General features: G+C 36.4%; 1 protein-coding gene across 6 annotated transcripts in view; it reads left to right on the top strand.

Annotated features, from left to right (window-relative positions):
* Erbb4 (erb-b2 receptor tyrosine kinase 4) overlaps positions 1–24,952 on the top strand; it is a 1,013,423-nt gene that overhangs the window by 733,792 nt on the left and 254,679 nt on the right. For all 6 annotated transcript variants that reach the window (XM_021186126.2, XM_021185960.2, XM_021186207.2 and 3 more), the window contains exons 11-13: positions 873–963; positions 2,851–3,050; positions 22,605–22,737. In XM_021186126.2, the coding sequence (XP_021041785.1) occupies positions 873–963; positions 2,851–3,050; positions 22,605–22,737 (424 nt within the window). The remainder of the gene's footprint in view (positions 1–872; positions 964–2,850; positions 3,051–22,604; positions 22,738–24,952) is intronic.

The raw sequence follows: 24,952 nt of genomic DNA, 5'->3' as shown, positions 1-24,952 counted from the left end.
AGAGAGAGAGAGAGAGAGAGAGAGAGAGAGAGAGAGAGAGAGAGAGAGAGAGACTGCCCTAAGCGATGTGACCTGGTATTTTCTTGAAATAGTTACATATTTACAATAGCAATACATTTTTAAAAGAAGTTCTAGTCTTTAAAACTCACATAATTCCTTAGCCTTTATATTCTGGAGCCAATATGACCCAGGCACAAACTTTGATACATCCTTATAATTGTGATTTCAAATACCAAAGTTAAATGATGCTTGGGCACTTGTTTTGCAGTTGACTCCCACATAGGAATTACAGTTTTGTGTGAATAATAAACATCACTCCCTTAATATGATATTTTTGAGTGTTTATTTTTTAAATCTCTTATACTAATTATTATGGGTTCATAAATATGAATCAACATTGGAGTTAACATCATAGAAAACAAAACGTGATGAGTTAAGGCTGAACAAATTATCTTAGATTTCTAAGTAGATATAGATGTCATAACATACAGATAAATGGTGAAGGAATTAACAGAAATAGAACTTTATTTTTTATCCTTAACTTGATAATAAATTATGTATATGTATCTATCACAATGAAGTAAATTATACTATTTCAGTATTTGACATATCTAAGTCCATGAGTCCCCTGAGTCTTAAAAACATGGATTCTTGGTGCCGCTCTTTAATAATAATTATTAATTTAATGTTTAGTCCAGAATTTCATAGTATTTTAGTTAATTGTAAAAGGATAAGTAAGTGGTAGATACTTCAAAATTAGTTTTCATTGTCTATCTTACTTACTTTCTACCTTTCAATATATTTTAATTATGTTTAAACTATAATTAACACTGTCATTGAAAAGTAATATCATGAATTCTTACTCCCTGTAGGTTTCCTGAACATACAGTCTTGGCCCCCAAATATGACAGATTTCAGTGTTTTCTCCAACCTCGTCACAATTGGAGGAAGAGTCCTCTACAGGTAGGTGAATATGTTCAATGCTGTCAGCTGCCTGGACATATGGAGGAATATCACAATTTCTTTAATGTTATAAAAATCAGTCTTACTCATCAACTGATTAATTCTGAAGATGAGCCTCCTGAAATAATCCCTGGTGGGTTATGAAACACATAGAATTCATATTTTAGTTTTTAAGAGCTTATTGCCTGGGCTAATATTAATTTGTTTCAAGTATAAGGCATGTAATATCTGTAAAACTGAAATTTGTATGTAACTTATGTTATACTAAAACGTAAATGTAAGTGACTCAGTAATGACTGGAGTGTATGGAAAATCAATGCTGCTACAGCTGGAGGCTTGCATTTCATCTCCAATGCCGTTGTTTGTGCCACACATCCTATGTTGAATGTTACTGGGGAAGATTCCCTATCTTTAGTGTTGAATAATAAATGGAGAGGTTATTAGTGGGAGAGGAAGTGCCTACCTCACAGAGAGTTGAAGTGCCAGGGTACGGGCATACCCAGGGAGCCAACTCACTCAGTGGAGGAGGGAAGGGGGAACGAGGGAAGAATTGTGGAAGGCAGTGGCCAGGAAGGAAGCAGTGAGCAGGATGTAAAGTGAATAGGCAAAAATTTTAATTAAATTATTAAATTAAATATAAAAGGAGAACTCAGATATTGTTAGAAAATATCAATGTCAATATTTTTAAAAATCATGATACAATGAGCATTTTTATGAGTTACCGCTTTTTAAAAGGTTTAAGTTTTGGAAAGCAGTACAAATGGTCAATAAATACTAGAAAAAATGTTTAATATCCTCATCTAATGAAAAAAAAAAGAAAGAAAGAAAGTCGTGCTATGACCCCAGTCAATGAGAAAACAAGGATAATAAATGCTAACAAGGATGCAGGAGAACAGACATTACACACAAATAATGAAAGTATAAACTAGGATATCAACCAGAGAAATTATTGTGGGGTTCATCTACAAAACAATACCACTGTAGAATGAGACTATACATTTCTTAAGTATATACCCAAAGTTAGCATGAAGCAGATCTACCTTCACATCTAAGGGGGAAAAAAGGCTAAATTTTACATAATCATCATGGAATAAATGTGCTAAAGTGGGTATTGTAATTACATATTGATATTTATATTTAATCTAGGAGTATTTACTCTTAGTTAGGACTTTACTTTTTGATGCTTTTCTTTCTTTTTTTAATCTTTTTTTAAAGATTTATTTATTTTATGTATGTGAATACACTATAGCTGTCTTCAGACACAAAAGAAGAGGGCATCAGATTCCATTCTAGATGGTTGTGAGCTACAATGTGGTTGCTGGGAATTGAACTCATGGCCTCTGGAAGAGCATTTAGTGCTCTTAACTGCTGAGCCATCTCTCCAGCACCCAACTTTTCAAAAAAATTATTTAATCTTTTTTTCTATACTCCAGATTTTATCTACCTCCTGGTCCACCCTCTGTTCCCCATCCCATACCTCCTCCCCATACCCCTGTCTCCAAGAGGATGTCCCCACATCCCATACCCACCCTAATGACTTTACTCTTGAGAAATACAGCATTTAGGCTGAGAAGAGAAGGCAGAATGTATCTAATTCTTTCAGCAAAACACACACATACGCACATTATATATATATACATATATATATGTCTTTATACACAGTGTTAATTGATATAAATAATAGATATTGCCATTTGGGAAATGAAAATTTAAATTTATATATTTTCAAAGATGAAAATGTTAATCAGAAGAACAGATTTTTTTCTGTTCATCCCCTGTTTATTTTCCATTATATTTAATTTTGCTGTGAGATGCTATGTCTTTATTGAACATTAGAGTATATGTCCCGAATTATTCATTTTCCATTTCCTTCTCTCTCCTTTTTAGTGGTCTCTCATTGCTTATCCTCAAACAACAAGGTATCACTTCCCTACAGTTCCAGTCTCTGAAGGAAATCAGTGCGGGTAATATCTACATCACTGACAACAGCAACCTGTGTTATTACCATACGATTAACTGGACAACACTCTTCAGCACCATTAACCAGAGAATAGTGATCCGAGATAACAGAAGAGCTGAGAACTGTAGTAAGTACACGCCCCATAACTCAAAACAGGACCTTCTGTTATTTTTTATATTGCATTAAATACTTGAAAATAGCATCAGATTTTTGGCCCATTAGCCCAAAAGTTGGATAATAGAGAGGTAGTATAATTATCAAAAATGTGGCATAAATAACCAGAGATCATGATGCTTATAGAATATGGTCGGTCTTCACATACTAGCCAATGTTGGGAAACCTCATCTGGAGATTTAGATGCCATCGATGGTGGGAAGATACTAAGAGGGACACCCCCCCCATCCCCGCTCCATGCAACCATTCCACACTAGCAATGAACACTCTTAGATAAATCTAGGATGAGTGTAATACAAAAATGCAATACTTTAAACAGATGGTTGGGAGTTCAAAATGATTTTTAAAATACAAGAAAAGAAAATCCTCACTTCATCCATAAAGGGAGACAGTGGCTTGAGGAATCTTACCCTTTTAAGTCAAAGCCTTCAAAGCAGGCCTAAGGATTTAAAGAGACTGGCATTGAGGAACAACTGTGGGACATGAAAGAATGCATCACTTCCTGCCTCTTTCTCCCATGTGGTGCTGGTACTCACAGGATGACAGTTCTGTGTGGGAGAAGTTCTAGTGGATTCTTCATAAGTCTTTTGAAGTTTTCTAAAAGAAAATGAAGAAATTCATACATATAAACAGTACAGAGATAAATATTACCAACTCTTAAAATGCAACTTAGTTTAATTTTCTAAGCTAACTCATTCAATAGCTTAGAAACTACTGTGCATATATATTTGACTATAATGAAACAAAAGTTCATTACTTATTTTTCAATATAAAAACACATTTTCAAAATTACAGCTCTACCCTTTTCATTATTAAGTATGCAATGAATAGCCATGGTTTTATATGTCAGTGATCATTAAGAGGAAGAGGAAATCTTTACAATTTACATGATTGTGGTTGAGACTGAGTCATATTTTGTGATCACTGAAAATTTATATATTTTCTCATATAATACTTCATTTTATTCATGCCTTTTTTTCCCTATATTGAGATTGGTAATTGTTGGTCTTTTTTGATTCTAGATTTGCAAAGCACTCTTAAGTTTTAATACATTAGTTTTCTGTATTGTGAATAAATTTCTTTCAGATGATTTTTAACTTTCTTATTTATTAATCGAACATTTTATGTTTTTATTGATTTAAGAGATTAGGTTTTCTGTTTTCTGTCTTATTTTTCTTATTTCTGTATGTTCTAATTTACTGTAATTTTTTGACATATGGAAGTTTTTATAATGCTTTTTATTTCCAATTAAATACTCCATTGAGCCAATTTAATTTATTGACTAATCAATTTCTCTTTAATAACAGGAGTTGGTTGCAATATGTTATATAAAAAGATCAGCTAAGAACATGTCAGATTGTGTTTCTTATTTGATATATGTGGTTTAATTTGTTTACAACCACCCTGTAAATTGTAGCAATATCCATGTGAAAATTAGTATAGCAATATCAAGAAATATAAATAATGTTCCCAGTATTTTGGGCTACTAATTTTATCCATTGTTCAAACTAATGTCATCACATTTCAAAGACTTGTATGTTCATTTCACCATGAAACTATTCAAAGAAATTATTACTATCATAGGCAGTCTACCAGCTTCCTATAATACATTCTGCATATTTTAGTAGGGATCACCCTTGTCTTAGTACTTCTTTTATGTTATTACAGCAGTAAATACATAAATAAATCTAACTAAAGCTGGGTACCTTATAACGTGAGATTTGTCTGGTTTACATTGTTGGCAATAAAAGCCATAGAACACATGCATTAGTCAGGTTTCTCCAGAGCAACATAACTGATAGAATGCATCTACATATATTGAAGGGGATTTGTTTCCATGTACTATACCTATGGTCCGGTGAGTCCAATAATGACTGGCTCCATTGGAGAAGGTAGGAATCCTGTATTTGTGCAGTTGATCAGACTGAATGTCTCACATGATTTTCAGTATACACTGGAGTCCTGAATAAGTGGGATCTGGTACCTGTGAATGAAGGCTGTCTTAGGGTTTTACTGTTGGTCATGTTGACACCAAAACCAAGGCAATTCTTATAAAGACAACATGTAATTGAGGCTGGCTTACAGGTTCAGAGGTTCAGATCATTGTCATCTAGGTGGGAACATGGTAGCATCAAGGCAGGCATAGTACAGGAAGATTGAGAGTTCTACAAATTCAGCTGAGGGCTGTTAGAAGACTTGCTTCCAGATAGCTAGGACAAGGGTCTTAAAGCCCACGACCTCAGTGACACACCTACTCCAACAAGGCCACACCTTCTAATAGTGTCACTCCTTGGGTCAAGAATGTTCAAACCATCACAAAGGCTCCTACTCCCACCCAGTGTCACCCTCCCAAAGTTCATCCCCCATTCTCCTCTCCTCATCTGAAAAGGGAGGACACTCCCTGGGTATGAACTCACACTGGCATCTCAAGTCACAGGAGGCAGAAGGAAACACCAGGGATGGAGAAGTGAGTAGGGAGATAGGGAGGAAGGGAGAGGCAACCGAATATGTCACAAAAATGCCACAAAGAAACTTGTTATTTGTAAGATAATTAAAGAAACACATATATAAATAATAAATCGATCGAACTTTAAAATAATAAACACCTGAGTAAAATTAGTGCTGACCATTTGCACGCAGTTTTATGGCCATTCACTGGGGTATGAGCAAAGGATCCATGCCCATGTCCTGACTGGGCAGTAACTCCTACCCTCAATAGCCATCAACAATAACTCCTTGTATAGGAATAAAACAGAGGGGGTGTTCTTCCCTATTCCAGTTGTCTTGGGCCAGGGATTATTTATATTTATCATTTTCTTTGACTGAGGTATCCATTTCTTCTCTTATATCTTATATGAGGATCTATCTTCCATCTCTTTTATTCTGCAGTTTCTGTTCAAGTCCAGGTGTGTGTGTGTGTGTGTGTGTATATACATATATACATATATATATATGTGTGTGTGTGTGTGTGTGTGTGTGTGTGTATACACATATATATATGTGTGTGTGTGTGTGTGTGTGTGTGTGTGTATATATATATATATATATATATATATTCCCTTTACTTCTGTTGTTTTCTTTATTGATTCTATTTCCATCTATAGGTTTAAAACTCTTTTATTCATGTACTTCCACATTTTGTGTTTTCCTAGGTTTATTTACTTTTTTAAAAATTTAATTTTATTTGTAATTCATTTTCCCTTTCCATATTCCATTCCCCACCCACTTACTCCAAATCTCACACCTCCTCCCCACCCTACCCCATCTCCACGTGGATGCCCCCACTCCCCACCCCACATGACCTCTAAACTTCCTTGGGCTTCTGGTCTCTTGAGGGTTAGGTGCTTCATCTCTGAATGAACACAGACCTGGAAGTCCTCTACTGTATGTGTGGTAAGGGCTTCATATGAGCTGGTATATGCTTTCTGTTTGGTAGTCCAGTGTTTGAAAGATCTTGGGGGTCTAGATTAACCAAGACCACTGGTTAATCTACAGAATTGCCCTTCTCTTCAGCTTCTTTCAGCCTTCCCCAATTCAACAACAGGGGTCAGCTGCTTCTGTCCATTGGTTGGGTGCAAATATCTGATTCTGACTCTTTCAGCTGCTTGTTAGGTCCCTCGGAGGGAAGTCATGATAGGTCCCCTTTTGTGAGCATTCCATAGCCTCAGTAATAGTGTCAGGCCCTGGGACCTCCCCTTGAGCTGGATCCCACTTTGGGCCTGTCACTGGATCTTCTTCTCCCAAGGCTCTTCTCCATTTCCATCCCTGTAATTCTTTCAGACAGAAACAATTATGTGTCAGAGGTGTGACTGTGGGATGGCAACCTCACAAATGTCTTCTCACTGGAGAAGTTCCCTAAGTTCCCCCTCTCCACTGTCTGGCACCTCATCAAAAGTCCCTCCCTATGAGTCCTGGGAGTCTTTCACCTCCCAGGCATGTGGTTAATTCTGGGAGGTCCCCCCAACCTACTATTTCCTGATGTGGCCTGTTTCCATTCTTTCTGCTGGCCTGTGGGACTTCTGTCCTTTTCCCTCACCCAATACCAGATCAGTTTCCCCTCTACCCACCCCATGGCCTGCCACTCAGTCCACACTCCCTCCCAAGTCCCTCCATCCCTCTCTCTCTACTTGTGATTGCTTTCTTCTCTTTCCCAAGTGGAACTGAGACATCCTCAGGCACTTCAGTGTGTTGAGCCTTTTGAATTCTGTGGAGTGAATCTTGTGTATTCTGTATGGCCATTTTTACTATGTTAATTCTGCCAATCCATGAGCATGGGAGATCTCTCCCTTTTCTGAGCTCGTCTTTGATTTCTTTCTTGAGAGACTTGAAGTTATTGTCATACAGGTGTTTCACTTGTTTTTTTATAGTTACCCCAAAATATTTTTTACTATTTGTGGCTATTGTAAAGGGAATTCTTTCCCTAATTTCTTTCTCAGCCTTTTTATCCTTTGTATAAAGGAAAGCTACTGATTTATTTGAGTTAATTTATATCCAGACACTTTGCTGACATTGTTTATCAGCTGGAGAAGTTTTCTAGTAGAATTTGTGGGGTCACTTATGTATACTATTATATCATGTGCAAATAGTGATACCTTTATTTCTTCGTTACCAATTTGTATCCCCTTGATCTCTTTTTCTTTTCTTATCATTCTAGCTACCATTTTGAGTACTATATTGAATAAATATGGGGAGAGGGGGCATTCTTTTCTTGTCCCTGATTTCAGTGGGATTGCTTCAATTATGTCTCCATTTAATTTGATATTGGTTATTGGTTTGCAGTAAATTGCTTTTATTATGTTTAGGTATGGGCCTTGAATTCCTGATCTCTCCAATACTTTTAACATGAAGGTGTGTTGTATTTTGTCAAATGTTTTTCAGCATCTAAGGAGATGATTATGTGAATTTTTTTCTTTGAGTTTGTTTATATAGTGGATTATGTTAATGGATTTTTTTATAGTAAACCAACCTTGCATCCTGGGATGAAGCCTACTTGATCGTGGTGAATGAGGCTTTTGATGTGTTCTTTGATTCTGTTTGCAAGAATTTTATTGAGTATTTTTGCATCAATATTTATAAGTGAGATTGGCCTGAAGTTCTCCATTTTGGTTGGGTCCTTGTATGGTTTAGGTATCAGAGTAATTGTAGCTTCATAGAATGAGTTAGAAAGTATTCCTTCTGTTTCTATTTTATGGAATATTTTGAGGAAAATTGTTATCAGATCTTCTTTGAAGGTCTGGTAGAATTCTGTACTAAATCTATCTGGTCCTGAGCCTTTATTGGTTGGAGGATTTTTAATGACTTATTCTATTTCCTTGTGTAAGATGGGCCTGTTTAGATAGTTTACCTGCTCTTGATTTAACTTTGGTATGTGGCATCTGTCTAGAATACCATTCATTTCATCTAGATTTTCCAGTTTCGTTGAGTATAGCCTTTTTATATTAGGATATGATGATTTTTTAAATTTCATCCATTTCTGTAGTTTGTCTCCCTTTTCGTTTCTGATTTTACTAATTTGGATCTGCCCCTTGACCCTTTAGTTAGTTTGGCTAGGGGTTTATCTATCTTGTTGATTCTTTCAAAAACCAGATTTCAGTTTTGGTGATTCTTTGTATTGTTTTCTTTGGTTTTATTTGGTTAATTTCAGTCCTGAGTTTGACTGTTTCCTGCCTTCTACTCCTTATTGGTGAGTCTGGTTCTTTTGTTCTATGGCTCTCATGTGTGCTGCTAGGTTGTCAGTGTAAGATCTCTCCAGTTTCTTTTCCAGGGCACTTAGGGCTATGAACTTTCCTCTTAGCACTGCTTTTGTTGTATCCCATAGATTTGGGTATGATGTGTCAACACTTTCATTAAACTCCAGGAAGTCTTTAATTTATTTGTTTATTTCTTCCTTGACCAAGTTATCACGAGTAAAGAGTTGTCCAGTTTGCACGTGTATGTGGGCTTTCTGTAGTTTTTATTTGGTTCATAACCTCTCTTAATTTCAATATGTCTCTGTTTAGTTCCTGTTTCAATGTCCTGTTTATTGGTGAGAGTGAGGTTTTGAAATCCCACTATTATTGTGTGGGGTTCAATGTGTGTTTTGAGTTTTAGTAAAGTTTCTTTTTATGAATTTGAGTGATCTTGCATTTGGGGCATAGATGTTCAGAATTGGGACTTTCTCTTGTTGGATTTTCCCCTTGATAAATATGAAGTGTCCTTCTTCATTACCCTTGATAACTTTTGCTTGAAAGTCTATTTTACTGGATATTAGGATAGCTACTCCTGCTTTTTTTCCTTGGACCATTTGCTTGGAAGACTTTTTTCCAGTCTTTTACTCTGAGATAGTGCCTGCCTTTGTTGTTGAGGTGTGTTTCTTGACTACAACAAAATGCTGGATCTTGTTTGCATATCCAGTCTGTTAGTTAATGTCTTTTTATAGGTGAGTTGAGTCCATTAATATTGAGAGATATTAAAGAGAGATGATTGTTGGTTCTTGACATGTTTGTTTTTGTGGGTGGTTTTTTGTGCTTGTGCTCTCTGTTTTTGACTTTGTTGTAAAATGCTTAATATCTTGTCCTTTCTTTGGTGCAGATTTCTTCTTTGTGTTGGATTTTTATGTTTTGAATTTTTGTTGACAGTTGTGTCAATCTCTTCTACTGTATCTCTACACCTGAAATTCTCTCTTCTATCTCTTGTATTCTGTTGGTGATACTTACATCTGTGATTCCTGACCTCTTTCCTAGGTTTTCCATTTCCAAGTTAGCCTCCATTTGTGTTTTCTCTGTTGTTTCTACTTACACTTTTAGGTCTTAGATTGCTTTATTCAATTCCTTTTACCTGTGTTTTCCTGTATTTCTTTCAGTGAGTTATTGACATCCTCCTTAAAGGATTCTGCTATCTACATGAGGTAGGATTTTAGGACAGATTCCTAATTTTCAGGTGTGTTGGTGTATTTGGGGCTTTCTGTGGTGGGAGAACTGGGTTTTGATGATGCCCACGTATTTTGGCATCTGTTGCTTATGGTCTTGTGCTTGCCTTTTGCCATATGGATATCCCTGGTGTTGGTTGATCTGGGTGACTATATGGAGTCTGCCTCTTTTGTCCCTGGGTTGCTTCAGGTCTCCAGGTAGGCTTGCAGCCCTGGCTGTATCAGAAGAACTGTGGGGCCTTCCTACTGGGGGCTCTTCACAGGGTTAGAGAAATGGCTGGTCTGTTGCCCTGGCTGCAGTAGATCTCCTGGTAGGCCTTCAGACTGTTCGGTCTTCTGTGGAGCAGTCAAGCTATTGACCAACTGCGCTGAGTGCAGCCAATCCTCAACTTCTCTGAGAGCAACAGATCCTCAACTGCTCGGAGTGCACTGGGTCCAACTGCTCTAAGTGCAGTAGGACCTCAACTACTCTGAGTGTAGAGGGTTCTCAACTGTTCTGAGTAAAGCAGGTTTATTTACTTTGAAGAACTTTTATCATATTAATAATAGGTATTTTGAAGTTTATGTCTTATACTTCAGTTATTTTGAAATACACAAGGTCTATTGTAATAAGGTAGTTAAGTTCTACTAGGAACATTTTGTCCTGACTACAATTGATCATAATTTTACCCTGATATGTAGCCATCTGTGATTGGAAAACAATATATTCTTGGTGCTGGTTTTTGGTCTTGTGTTTGTTGAGTGGATGTTTTGTTCCCTATTTTCTGCTGTCTTTTCTAGTATGGTGGCTGTATGATGCCTGGTAGGAAATTCTGGCGTCCTCACAGGTGTTCTTAATGGGGTTTCCAGGTAAAATGTGTTTCTAGGTATTGAGAGTTGACACTTGGGAGTGGAAATGGGCTAGGAGGGGATTAGGGGGTCCACAGAAAGAAGGGAAGCAAGATGCTCTATTAGAATCTTCATCCTGCCCTGGAAAAGGGATCAGAAAGGGATCAGTGAGGAGAGTGAGACAGATAATCTACTCTGGAGTTGATGATGGGATTGAGAATTTCTTTTTAAAGTTGCTGAGAGAGATATGAAGATCTATAGTTAAGACTATCTGCTTCCCTTGTTGTAGTAGCCTCTGAGTTCCCAGGGAATATCTGCTGGAGTTAGGGTCTAGATAAATCTATGAATGAGGATTGAGGGATGGAAGTTTAGGAGGGGAGATAAGTATTATACATTCGAGATGGAGACATGGGGGTGGAGTGGCATTGTGATGAGTGACAGACAAAGTACTTTAAAATACCCACAATATATAAAGCTTGGGTAATACTTCAGAAGAAACATGTGTAGTGATGATAAATGTTTTATTTTGGTTTTGAGAATTTTGATTGGTTAGTTAATTGGTAGTTTCTGGTTTTTGTTGTTGTTGTTTTGTTTTGTTTTGGCTTGTTTGTATGTTTTTGTTGTGTTTGGGGGTGCATAAAATACTACAAAAATGCAGTCATTGCTTAATGTCCTTGGGGGTCATTTAAAGAAGTCCAAAACAACTGTAAAATCTGTAACCATGCACTCTCTGTTATCTAAAATGGTAGACAATTTTTATGAAACCTATGCATATCTTTCATTATGCTTTAAATTATATCTAGGTTACTTGCAATATTTAATTCCATTTAAATTCTGTGAAAATAGGTGCTACAGTATTGTATATAGGGGATAGGAATAAGTAAAAAATAAAAAGATACATCATCTCAGTCCTGTTTAAAATAAATGTAGCATTTTGCAGTTTGATCAAAGGTTGATTACATCTGCAATAACTTTAACCACAGATACATAGATATGAAGGACCATCTGTATGCAATTTTATATTTATCTATGTCTTTACATTCCTGACATTTGGTAATAGGAACTCTACCTCACTGAGCATGCCTCAATCAAATAGAAACTGCACAACAATAATTACTTGCTAATCACTAAACTCCATGGATGACCACATGACCTCATTTTACAATGATTACTGTGTATCCTGTATTTAATCCAGACAGCATTGATAAGGAAACAAGGAAGGCCTATTATAGAGACAGGGGTAAAAGAAATATTTTCTTCATGTACTATGCTATTTGTTTTTCACTGGTAACCATGACAATAGCAACTAGAGAATAAATATTTTACTTTCTAGAATATCATAAGGAATTTCAGTTTCCTATAAAAATCTCATGCACTTTTTATTAAGATCATTCTTATTTCCATTTTTTGTTTGCTATAAAATATGAACTTTGGATATCATTTATGATTTATTATAATTTAAAATTATAATCTAAGACTCCACTGCTAAGAAAGGTTTTTTCTATGCTAAGAGTCCTATATTCCCATCTTATTTTGAAAACCTCTATCTTGCTACATCCTACCAATTCTATGCATTTACAAGCTAGATTTTGCCTAACAGGTTAGAGGAACAGTTCTTGGGACCAGATACCCAATGCTCACTTAGAAATTAATGAGCTCTACTGTAACTTTCATTAAATCAGGCTTGAAATGAAACATAAGGTGCATAAAATCAGGATCCAATGTAAATAATATCCTTTGAAGTAATCAGATGATAGAAATTCTTAATTATACTTCTTAGATCTCCCTTCCTAAATTAACAAAGTAAATATCACTACACTGTTCTTTGTAAAAATTTCCATATTTTATTTGAAACAGCACAATGTCTAATTACTAACAATGACTCAAATTCTCTCTATGTTCTTTTCAAAAAATAATTAAAAGTTGCTGTTGCTGATTAGTTACAAAAATGAGATCTCGTCTAATTTTTAACCTAAAATGTCTAAAGGCATCAAGAGCTTCTCAGTGATAAAAGCCAGCCTCACTACAGGGTTCAGTTTTCATTTCAAAAGACAAAATTATATTCTGACTAGCACTTACATGAGTGGCTATAGAATTTGAAAGGTAAAGCTGTTGAATGCTAAAATTCAGGAGCCTGGGATTCAATTGCTAGAGCTCCTTCTCAGCTTTGTATTGTTCCTTCTCCTAAAAACAAAACAAAAACAAAAACATTGGAAGACACTGACCAGTTGCATCTAAAATCTGACTTCATGGAAATGAAGATAGATAGGATAAACATATAAGTTAAAATGAAGATATACATGGAGGATAAAACATTTTCTAGTGACTAGAAGAAAAGAGACAGATAGAGGAAATGCCATGTGACAATTTAGAGAGAAGATAGACATAATTGAGGTTATACATTCCTAAGGTAATAAAGCAAAAACGTAACTGGCATCACAGCAAGTCAGGTCAGCGTCATGATCTATGTCACAAGAAGGGTAGGGGGAGAACTGCCCAATACCTTGATAGTGCAGGCTTCTGACTTTGAATTTTATGAATCAACATTTTTCTATTGTTTTCAGCGATGTAAGTGGTGTAGTTTAATCAGCAAAACCCTTGGAGACTAAAAGAAACATTTATGTTGAATGGCCCCTAATGTCCTATCCTTACTTACATACTCTCGTTAATGAGACAGGTGTCTATGGTAGTCTTTGGGAAACTCTGCTTTGTCTTTTCCCCTATTACACTCCATATCAAATTACAGTTACAAGTATATGTAAAAGTGAGGTGTGACATCACATTTTAATGGTATGGTTACCTCAAGAAGAACTAAGTGATAATACCAGTTGGCATCAACCCAAAAATGGAAGATACTTCACCAAAGCTCAAACCAGGATTGAAAAGCTGTGGCAATAAGTGGTTACTGAAAAGGGGGAATATCTATTATTTGTATGTATGATCATCTGTTAGGTTACCCATCTCAAGTGGTCATCTCTAAATCCATATACGTTGAGTAAGACTAAAGAGACTCATCAATCTACCTACATGCATGAATGTATATGTGTATAGGTACACAAGCATATAACAATAATTACTTAAATCACTGAACTGGGAGACAGCGAGAGAGTACTGGAGGAGTAAGAGTAGATGGAATGGGAATGGAAATTATGTAAATACAATATTCTTATATGAAATTTGATATCTGTGGTCTGTAATGGCACTGGGAGTCATGTGGATGTCCATGATCCATGCTGCCATTGGGGAACGTGTTGATACTGTGTTCAATGATCCTAACAAGTCTATGTGGATGTGCATCAGCTGTGCTGCCATTGGCTGTTATGGACAGGCAAATATCATTTGGAGTGGCATCGATGACTTCAGATTTATACTTGAGAATGAGAGACACTGAAGGCTTCTGTAGCAACCTATCCTTGTTCCCCATGCACAGATACATAAAAGAAGAGTCTAGACAGGAAGTATAGCTTTTCACAGTTGATGGCTTCTGGCAGTCCTCTGGTATATATAAGGGGCCTCAGACCAGCTGGTATATGTGGCCTTGTTGGTGGCTCAGTGTCTAATAGATCTCAGGGGTCCAGGTTAGTTGAAAGTGCTGGCCTTCCTATGGGGTAGCTCTCCTCCTCAGCTTCTAATAACTTTTCCCTAACTCTACCACAGGGGTTCTCAACTTCGGCCCATTTGTTGAGTGTAAGTATATGCTTCTGTTTCAGTCAGATGCTTTTTGGGCCTCTCAGAGGACAGCCATGCTAGGCTGCTGTCTGTAAGCACACCAAAGCATCAGTAATAGTGTCAGGCCTTGGAGCCTCCCCTTGAGAAGGATTCCAATTTGGACTTCCTTTTCCTCAGTCTCTTCTCCATTTTTGTCCCTACAGTTGTTTTAGACAGGAACAACTCTAGGTTAGAATGTTTTTGATAGTGGAGTGCCAATCCCATCCCTCCACTTGATGCCCTATCTTTTTACTGAAGTTGGACTTCACAAGTTCCCTCTACCCACTGTCAGGCATTTCATCCAAGGACCCTCCCTTTGAGTCCTGAGATTCTCTCACTTTCCAGGTCAATAGTACATTCTAGAGGAATACAATTATCTTTAAAATGCTAATCATTTTGAGCTTAACAATGTTCAATGAGTGTATGAACAAGATAAATTGGACTTGGAGTATTTTTTTTGAAGACACAAGTGTGGGAGGTTGGGCCTGGGATGAATGAAAAGCATATGTGATATGGATACATTGTATGAAATTCCCAAATAATTAATGAAAACACTATGTTGGGGTGGGGAAGAATAAATTCTAAAACTAAAAATTAAAAATAATCTAAAGTTTAAAAAGTTAAAAAGAAATGCACATAAAAATGAACTGAGCAATTGATTTCTTCTTGTGTAGATTTACTTACTCCCTCAAGAAGGACTTAGAATAGCAAATTTTATAGCTTAGAAACTTTAATATATTTTAGGAAAAGTTTAGAAGACAGCAAAACCCAGTAAACTTTAAATCATATCCTCTAAATGTTGTGTTTATTTTGTATTTACTAAAAACCAAACAGGTATTTAATGATAGTTTACTTATTAACTTAGTAATTATAATATGTATATATGTATATGTATACTATTATATGTATACTATTATATATAATATATCTGTTACTTTTATTTACTTAAGAGTGAGGTCAAATATTTATTTAATTTTCTGCAGTATATTATTTTTTTCTGAGAGACACTTTATTTTTTAATAATTTTTGTTAGATATTTTCTTCATTTACATTTCAAATGCTATCCTGAAAGTGCCCTATACCCTCCCCCATCTCTGCTCCCCTACCCACCCACTCCCACTTCCTGGCCCTGGCATTCCCCTGTACTGAGGCATATAAAGTTTGCAAGACCAAGGGGTTTCTCTTCCCAATGATGGACTAGTCCATCTTCTGCTACATATGCAGCTAGAGACACGAGCTCTGGGGGGTACTGGTTAGTTCATATTGTTGTTCCTCATATAGGGTTGCAGACCCCTTCAACTCCTTGGGTACTTTGTCTAGTTCCTTCATTAGGGGCCCTGTGTTTCATCCAATACATGACTGTGAGCATCCACTCCTTATTTGCCAGGCACTGGCATAGCCTCACAAGAGACAGCCATATTAGGGTCCTGTCAGCAAAATCTTGCTGGCATATGCAATAGTGTCTGCATTTGGTGGCTGATTATGGGATGGATCCCTGGGTGGGGCAGTCTCTGGATGGTCCTTCTGTCACAGCTCCAAACTTTGGAGAGACACTTTATAACATGTTCAGTATTGTAAGTACTAGTTGCATATTTTTTAATAATCTGACCACTGCTGCTTCATATTCTTCTCAACTCCTATATTCTGAATTTTGTTCCCAGGCCATATTCAGGCCACCAATCAAAATGATAAGTACACAGACATAATTATTGATACACTATCAATGCATACAAGTAGCTAGACCTTCTACGAGGTAGCACATATGCATTTACAGTATCCAACATAAAATTAGTTTCTAAGCAAATACTTTTAAGTGTATTTGTGTGGAGGTTTGGGGGGGTTTTAATTTTTTTTGTCAGTAAATTTGTTGCATGTTTATTTAAAATACCCAACTGTATATTAAATACCATATTAATATTATGACTGTATTCATCTTGATCCTGAAAGGAAGATATTTACTTTACAAATCTGTAACAAGGAACTAGTGGCCCATGGCAAAATGGCTCATGAAGCAATAAAGATTTGAACCTATATCTGTCATATCAGAAAAGCTTAACTTCTCTATATGAAACAAACTTTTCTGACTTTGCGCCCATAGACAGGTACTCTGTTTCAATATTTTTGAGGGAATCCATTTACTGTCATACATGCAGGACTCTAGCGAAATTCATTATTTGAAGCTCATCTCTATTTTAATGGAAACAGGTCCAATATCCTCTATAAGGGTCGAAATACTAAGCACATTATTATCTCTCCATATTTTTAATAGACAGGTACAATTCAGGCAAGATAAAGAAAAATCTGTTTACAGCTTCTAGAGAAAACACAGAGGAAGGGAAAGGTTTCCTAATAACTACATTGCTAACGTTTCTTTAGAGAGCATTACATGGCCTTACGAACTCTAAGCTGTGAACAGGCCTGCTCCAGACATGATGATCATTCTGGGAGGTCAGATATGTGTTGACATCTTGGAGATGATCGAAACTTTTTTGTCTCTTAAGAATGTCAAAAAGGTAGCTTCCTTGCCCTTTTGTTTTCTGCTTTGGAAGGCATTGCCTTGATTTTACTTTAGCAAAAATAACCTCCCAGCCTTCCTATCCACCTAGTTGTTTGGGAAGTATGAGGCACAAGCAGTTCTTATGGTTCCTTTTTAGTATTGATTTTCTTTCTTGTGATTCTAGTGCCTTGATTCAAATATTCTATGCTATTAGGCACAATACTAGAGAATCAGAGGCAACAGAAAACAGAAGGGAGGTGGGATCATGGGGAAGATAAACCATCCTGGTCAAAATCCCAACAGATTTACCATTTCACTCACAGTTAAATTCTGTCACCTTTGACAGTAGGAGAGACAGGGTATAAGGTTAAAATGGAATTAAGTATGAAGAATAAAATATGCGAATTTGTATGATAAACCAAAATGGAGACGCATTACCGTGAAATACAGTCTCAGGTATATACTGATGGCTGTGGGAGCTTCCTGAAGAACAAAATCAAGAAACACCTGAGGGTCTAAGAACTTGATACATCATGGATTTGAAGTCCTGATTGTGATTTTCAGGAAGACTCAAAATAAGGACTAAGTATAAACATTCAGATTCATGACAATAATTAGAATTGTTTGAATACTGTCATTGTCTTCACAATCTGCTCTCTTAATATGTGGGGTTTTCTTCTTCATTCCTCAGATAAAATTACTAATCCCAGAGCAAGTACATATAAGTGTTTCATGGTGAGAAATTGAAATATGAAACTAATAAGCATATAATAGAGGGGTGTTCATAAACATACTATTATAACTTCTCATTCATAAAGGCCATTGATTCATGAAAGCCATTCTATAGTTTGATACGTTATCAAATCATGGACACCATATGTTAACCTACACAATAATCTGAAAATAGAAGGAAGAATCAGGTGGATTCTGGAAAATGGGACCTAAGGGAGGACACAGAGGTAGGTTCCCTTCTCCAGGTGGCTCAGTCTCAGACGTGGATGAGCAGAAAAAGGCAAATCAAAGAACCACCTTGTGAAGACCAGAAGTACGACCACAAAGTCAGTTATTCCTGCTCTAAATCTCAGAAATCTGAATAGTCTAACATGGCAAACACCATTTAGATAATAACATCTGGGATCTGGCTAAACGCTGCAGAAAAGAACCATGGTCCCAACATGACTCAGAGCAGCGAGGGAGCAGAGCTGTGCACTTTATAAAAACACTTGACAGCTTAAGAAAGAAAATCATATTGACAATGATACTACCATATGTCCAAAATGGCCTGAATAGAAGAAAAAATATTTTTTTGCAAAAAATAAGTTAAGTTTACATCCACACAAACAGCTATGCAAAATGTTTATAGGAGCTATAACTATAATACCCTAGTGATGGCTACATTAATTGTCAACCTGACAGAGTATAGAATCTTGTAGAAGAAAAGCCTTAATGTAGTAAGCTTCTGAAAACGACTCTGGAGATGATCTTGCTTATTCCTTGACATGAGAATGCTGCCTCACTGTAAGAAGCACCAGTCTCTGACTGGGACCCTGTACTCTGTACATGGAGAAAGGGAACTAAGCAGCAGCAGGCTTTAATTATTCTTTGCCTCCTGACTATAGATTTAATGTGATGACATTTTTCCACCCTGATAGACTGTAACTTTAAACCGAGGGCCAGAGCCTTTCTTCTATTATTTTGCTTCTCTCCTAGTTTTTTGACAAAATAACTAAGACATCCACAAATCAGGAACAAGGTAAATATTTTTCCTTTCTATGAATGGTTAAGAGGGTAGTCCATTCCAAAAATAGATTACTAGCAATAAAGAAAAGAATATCATTTGTCCTACAATCTAGATGAATCCTTGGAGAATTTAATGATAATATTTTTATCCTGAAGCTTCATACAAAATACTATTATATTTATATAATATTTAGTGCCGAACTTATGGAAAAAGCTAAATATATTCCTTGAATTTGCCATGTTATTCAAAAAAGTATATACAATTATTTAAGAAGAAAAAGTTTCACTAAAATGATGTATTAGTAACTCAATAATCCAAGAGTAGATCTCAAGGTTATGTAGCCTACATATACAAAACTTTTAGAAGCATATACATCAAAGGAAATTAAAACATATCATGTAATCAAAAGTATAGCAGCAAAATGGGGAATGTATTAGACAAACAGAAAAGTGATACTTACTTCAACCAACTTATATCAATTAAGCATGAATTGTTTAATATCATAATTGAAAGGCAGAAGTTAGCTGACTAAATTTTAGAAATAGGTCCTAATTATCTACTCAATACAACTTATACAATTCAAATATAAAATGATTACAAATTGAAAAGATAGAAATACATACATATGTATACTATTACCTTGAAATTTGACCATCAAAAGTAAATACAGCAACAGAACATAACAGCAAACTATATATAAAAAATAGAAACCGGGCAGTGGTGGCACACACCTTTAATCCCAGCACTTGGGAGGCAGAGGCAGGAGGATTTCTGAGTTCTAGGCCAGCCTGGTCTACAAAGTGAGTTCCAGGACAACCAGGGCTACACAGAGAAACCTTGTCTTGAAAAATTAAAAACCAAAAACAAAAAACAAAAAAACCCTACATATGCATGGAGAATTAATTTTTTTAAAATATGCTAGGGTAGTTTAATGAAGGAAAAGTAACCCACTGATGAAGTGTGTCCTGTCATAATCTTATCAATCAAGTTACCAGTTTGGTATCCTGCCTGTAGTCACTAACTCTGGTAGGGGTTGTACTTGATGTTCTTCTTTTTAATAATTGTAGGAATGATTATTCAGTTACACAGTTATAAATTTAAAAAGTGTCTTGATTGATAAGTCTGTCAACATTAATATGTTAAATGGATTTAAGTAAGTAGCCCTTAGTCTTAGGATCTGAATAAAGGACATGTGTACTAGACAGTTTATATTATTTTTAAATCATTTTAAAAGAAAATATGAGCAACTTAAGTTTTCAAGTACATACTGTATAAGTTTACCTTTATGATCCCTAGTGCATGCTGGGTAAATTGAGTTTCATGATCTCTAGAGCATGCTGGGTAAGTTGAGTTTCATGATCTCTAGGGCATGCTGGGTAAGTTGAGTTTCATGATCTCTAGGGCATGCTGGGTAAGTTGAGTTTCATGATCTCTAGGGCATGCTGGGCAAGTTGAGTTTCATGATCTCTAGGGCATGCTGGGTAAGTTGAGTGTCATGATCTCTAGGGCATGCTGGGTAAGTTGAGTTTCATGATCTCTAGAGCATGCTGGGTAAGTTGAGTTTCATGATCTCTAGGGCATGCTGAATAAGCTGACATTCATAATGCCTAGCATGCTTTCTGTTTGTGTTCCCTCTATATCAACACAGCTCTCAAATACTCTTGGCTAAAAATTTGAACTTTGTATTAGTGAGATTGGTAACTAACAGGAAGATAGAGAAGGTTTTCACAGTTCAATCTGGAGAATTCTTAACTCATCATGGAAAGCATGTGGTTATTCAGGTGTCTTGGATAAGCTTTCAGATATGCAGGAAAGGGTTTGAAGATTTTTGTCTTTATTCAATGCATTGCATGCTGTCATTAAAGTCGTTATGCACTAATGCTGTCTTGAATGAGTGTTCACTGCAATTGAGAACACAAATGGTGAACTTTAAGTAGAAAACTTAAAACAAGGTCATCAAAGTCTTTGGTATATTTGAAAACAAAATCTAAACAACAGCAAAAGATTCTACACTGTGGTCTAGCACTAAAACTCCAGAATTCTAAGCAGAACATCTAATGATCATGGCCAGTTTGAACTGTAGAGAAAGCTGAAAATTAGCCTAGGTAAATTAATGTGTCAAAAGACTGGCGATATAGCCCAGTGGCAGAGTGTTTGCTTAGTTTGTGCAAGGTAATATGGTCAGTTAAGATTAACTCTGAAGAAGAGAAGCCATTGTTCGTACTTTAATCTGCATATCTCCTTACAAACATTTACTTCAGTTTACCAAATACTCTGTACACATTTCTATAGATGCCCCATCTTTATAAATTCCCAAGTTATACATTAGAAGATGCCTGTAAAATTATTTTATTTATATTCTTAACTTTCAAATATAATTTACTTATTTTTCTATATGTTTGTGCATGCATATGTGTACATCCCAATATACCTAGAGCAATCAGAGGATAGCTTGGGAAGTCATATCTCTTATTCTACCGTATTCCTTGGAGATGAAATGCGTGTCCTCACAGGTGGCAGCAAGCTCCCTTTCCCACTGATCCATCGTGCCTGCCAGATTTCTAAACTTCCTCCCTCTTCATATATTCTGTTATGTTTCTCACTTCCCTTTACTTTAAAAATAATTTTGCTAATCATATCATTCTTTCTTCTGTTTCTTCTTTAAAACCCTCATTTATTTTGGAAGATGTTAGTGTAACAAAATGTTGGCTTGGGGAAGGCATATTCTGCTCTTTGGGCCTGAGTACCCGAGGATTTCCCCGGAAATCTATGGCCAGGCCTGTTGCAAGGGTTCCGTGAAGGGAAGCTAATAGTGGCAGGGAGAGGAAGTTGCTTCCCCACTTCTGCTGACAGCTCCACCTCAGTCTCTACTGTGCTGTAATTCCTGGCCATCCTGCAGAGTTGGGTCTGGCTTGGCTGGCTAGAAGCTGACTCTCCTGTGAGGAGTGCAGCAGAGCTTCAGGCAGCACTTCGGGAGAGCAGATCTCTTCCAAAGTGTTACAGCTCTTAAGACAAAAGTCTTGGGCAATGGAGTAGTTCTGCACACCTTTTATTCCTTGGATAGGATTTATATACAGTTTAGGGGACAATTCAGGATTCGACAGCAGGTACTTCTCATTGGCTTGGACTGTGAGTTTGGGGAAACCTTATTTGTATGTGGGAGGGCTTGGTGCAGCTACTATGTGAGTGATGTGGGATATCTCTCTGCAGGGGAGCTGTGAGAGGCTGTAGCCAGGTGCCCAGGTGCCCGAACTCCTTCCATCCCATGTAGGTGGAAATCACTGCCTACCAGGGATCTAGGGTTCCACACCTTTGCTCGACTGGGACCAGGCTGTCTGTGCACAGCCCACCACCCCACATTGCTCTTTAATTTGTATTGTTTGTGTCCCACCTGTCCTCCCTTTGTGTTCAGTTAGTTAAAGAGATTTTCTTTTGACTTATGGACAAGGCTATTTTGCTATGCAACTATACCAACTGTGCAGTATGGAATAAGTTGGAGGGAGAAAGGAGATGGGCAAATGGGTAAGCACCCAAAGTAGTTTGACAACAAACTCTTTCAAACAAATTCCTTTAAAACTATGGGGCACCAGCACATTGTAATTATGTTTTATGCATAGTAATAATCATAAAGAGGCCATCAATTTGAGATGATGAAAGTAGGAACTTGGTAAGGGTGTAAGGGAGAATAACAAAAGGGGAAAATAATATAATTATATTTTAGTTAAATATGCTTTATAAAAAGATATTCAGCTTTCTTTTTGCAAAAAATGATAAACATTATTCTATCCATTGTCTCATTTCCTGCTGATTTTGGTGTGCATTACAGCTGCTGAAGGCATGGTATGCAACCACCTGTGTTCAAATGATGGTTGTTGGGGACCTGGGCCGGACCAGTGCCTTTCATGTCGGCGCTTCAGCAGGGGAAAGATCTGCATAGAGTCTTGCAACCTCTATGATGGGTAAGAGACCACCAGGCCATGTTTATCTCAAAAGCTATAAGCTACTGATTAAAGCAGAAATCTGACCTTTAGAAAAACAGTGAGAATTTAGAATGTATGTCTACTGAGACTTTTTAAAAATAACCTGTGATACAAAAAAAAAAAAAAAAAAAAAAAAACCATGAAGTTGTAATTAAAAAAATTAATTTTGCTTGAAATAATAAGACTAGCACTGGCTAGCATGCACATTTTAAAGATGTTTACCAAGATAAATAAATTTACTGAATTTTGCCAACTTAAATTTTAGCAAAACAGTTTAACTTTCACCTTTATTATGAGGTAGATTGCTACAATCTTTATTCCCCTACAACCATGATTCTCAGCCTTCTTAATGCTGTGACCCTTTAATACAATCCCTTATTTGTGGTGACCCCCAATCATAAATTATTTTCATTATTATTTCACAACTGTCATTCTGCTACTGTCTTGAATTATATTGAAAAATATTTATGAAAATGGAGGGTTTCTCAAGGGTCATGACCCATAGGTTGAGAACCCCTGCCCAATACCTTCTACTCTGCTGCAGGTTTTCTTCTCATGCCTTTCTTCTGCTTTCACCTTGAGTGACAGGGAAGCTCCTGCTTTTCCTCCATCCTGGTTGTGTACCCTTTTTCTACCCAAACCCATCATATGTCTTCGTGTCTTTGATAACTTGGGAGGACCACAGGAAAACTTTATCAATGATTTGAATTGAAGAGGGTTTTCCATGTGGTCTGCCTTTTCCTAAAAAGCAAGGTTTTAAACCAGCATTTAAATTCCCTGGGCACCATAACTGCAAGAAAACCTATTCTCCACCCTTTACTGTGGCATTTAATACCCTGTCAAATCCCTTTATCATAGCAGAACTTCATGCATCTTGGTTTCCATTCATTAGTGTGATAAGATATTACCCATGGCTGTCCCTAGCTCAATTTCTCTCATATGGCTCAACTGAAAGTACTTTAAACAATTTTGGAAACTAAATATTGGAATGTGTTCTGTCTATTTCTTTCCCCATTCATCCATTTCTTCATTGTGACAACTGGTACCATGATTACTGATAACACTGGTTTTTGACATCATGTTTGGAGAATAAAAATATGTTCATTATTTTAATAACAACATATATTTCTTCTTATAAATGGCCAAGGCAGATTTACTTTAAGAAATTAGGTAACAAAGTTGAAAGTTGATGTTTAAATTAAAAAGTAACATAAGACTAACATAAGACTAAAAATAAGACTAATATTTTGAAATATGTATACACATAAGGAAAAGAAAATGAAGATTTTTTTTGAAGGAAAAAACTCTGTAAAACCACAGTTAAGTCACCAGGAGAGTGGAATAGGAAGAGCAATGATGTATACAGGGTAATCAAAGGCTTAGTGACTTTTAAAGACCACAAGCAAGATCTCTCATGAGAACAGGAGCCCTGGAATTGGAAGCTAACAAGAAAAGGCAATGGTCTCCCTACTGTTCTTATGACAGGCATTTTCTCTTTCATTGTGTGTGTAGAGGGGTGGGTGCTGGGTTAGAGGAATAGGGAAAGCACAGCCTAAGTTTTAGAAGCATACAGATTATGTTCTTCATTTGACACCATCACCCTTCATTGCCAAATTCTTATATTCAAAACTAGTAACTATCTGAAGTTCATAAGCTTACTAGTCTCTCATAAAATTTCATTAGACTTTTTTTTGTAATTGTTTGTAGACTTTAAATACCCTACCTTTTAGAATAAAAAGTCATCTTACTTTGCATTCTAAAGACCTCTTCATTCAAGTTTGTTTTGTAACTGTGATTTTTGAAATAAGCAAATTTGTGAAAGGTTTGATTTAAAACAAATTAATATCTTACTGTATAAGTACTAAAACCATGTGGCTAATTGTTTAGGTTCTATACAGATAATGACTTACTGATGCTTTATACTTTGAAACCATACATAACACTTTTGCCTTTGAAAAAAGCATAGTAGCATATATGTATGAAAACACCTAAGGAAACTTAATGAATTATGTCCCAATTTTAAGTATTAATAAAATACAAATGTAGATTTAATGTTAATTTAAGCAACAGAATATATAACTTATGCTTTGTAATTCCATTGCTTATTAAGACTTTATATGTTCAAATGAAACAAAAAGGGAGGGGCAGCTGGGGCGCAGGGTCAGCTGACACTCACCAGCTACCCACAACACCC

Source organism: Mus caroli, chromosome 1 (genome assembly GCF_900094665.2).
Source record: "Mus caroli chromosome 1, CAROLI_EIJ_v1.1, whole genome shotgun sequence".
Lineage (NCBI taxonomy): Eukaryota > Metazoa > Chordata > Mammalia > Rodentia > Muridae > Mus > Mus caroli.
The sequence above is the reverse complement of the archived record's forward strand: the minus strand, read 5'-3'. Positions and strand labels throughout refer to the sequence as shown.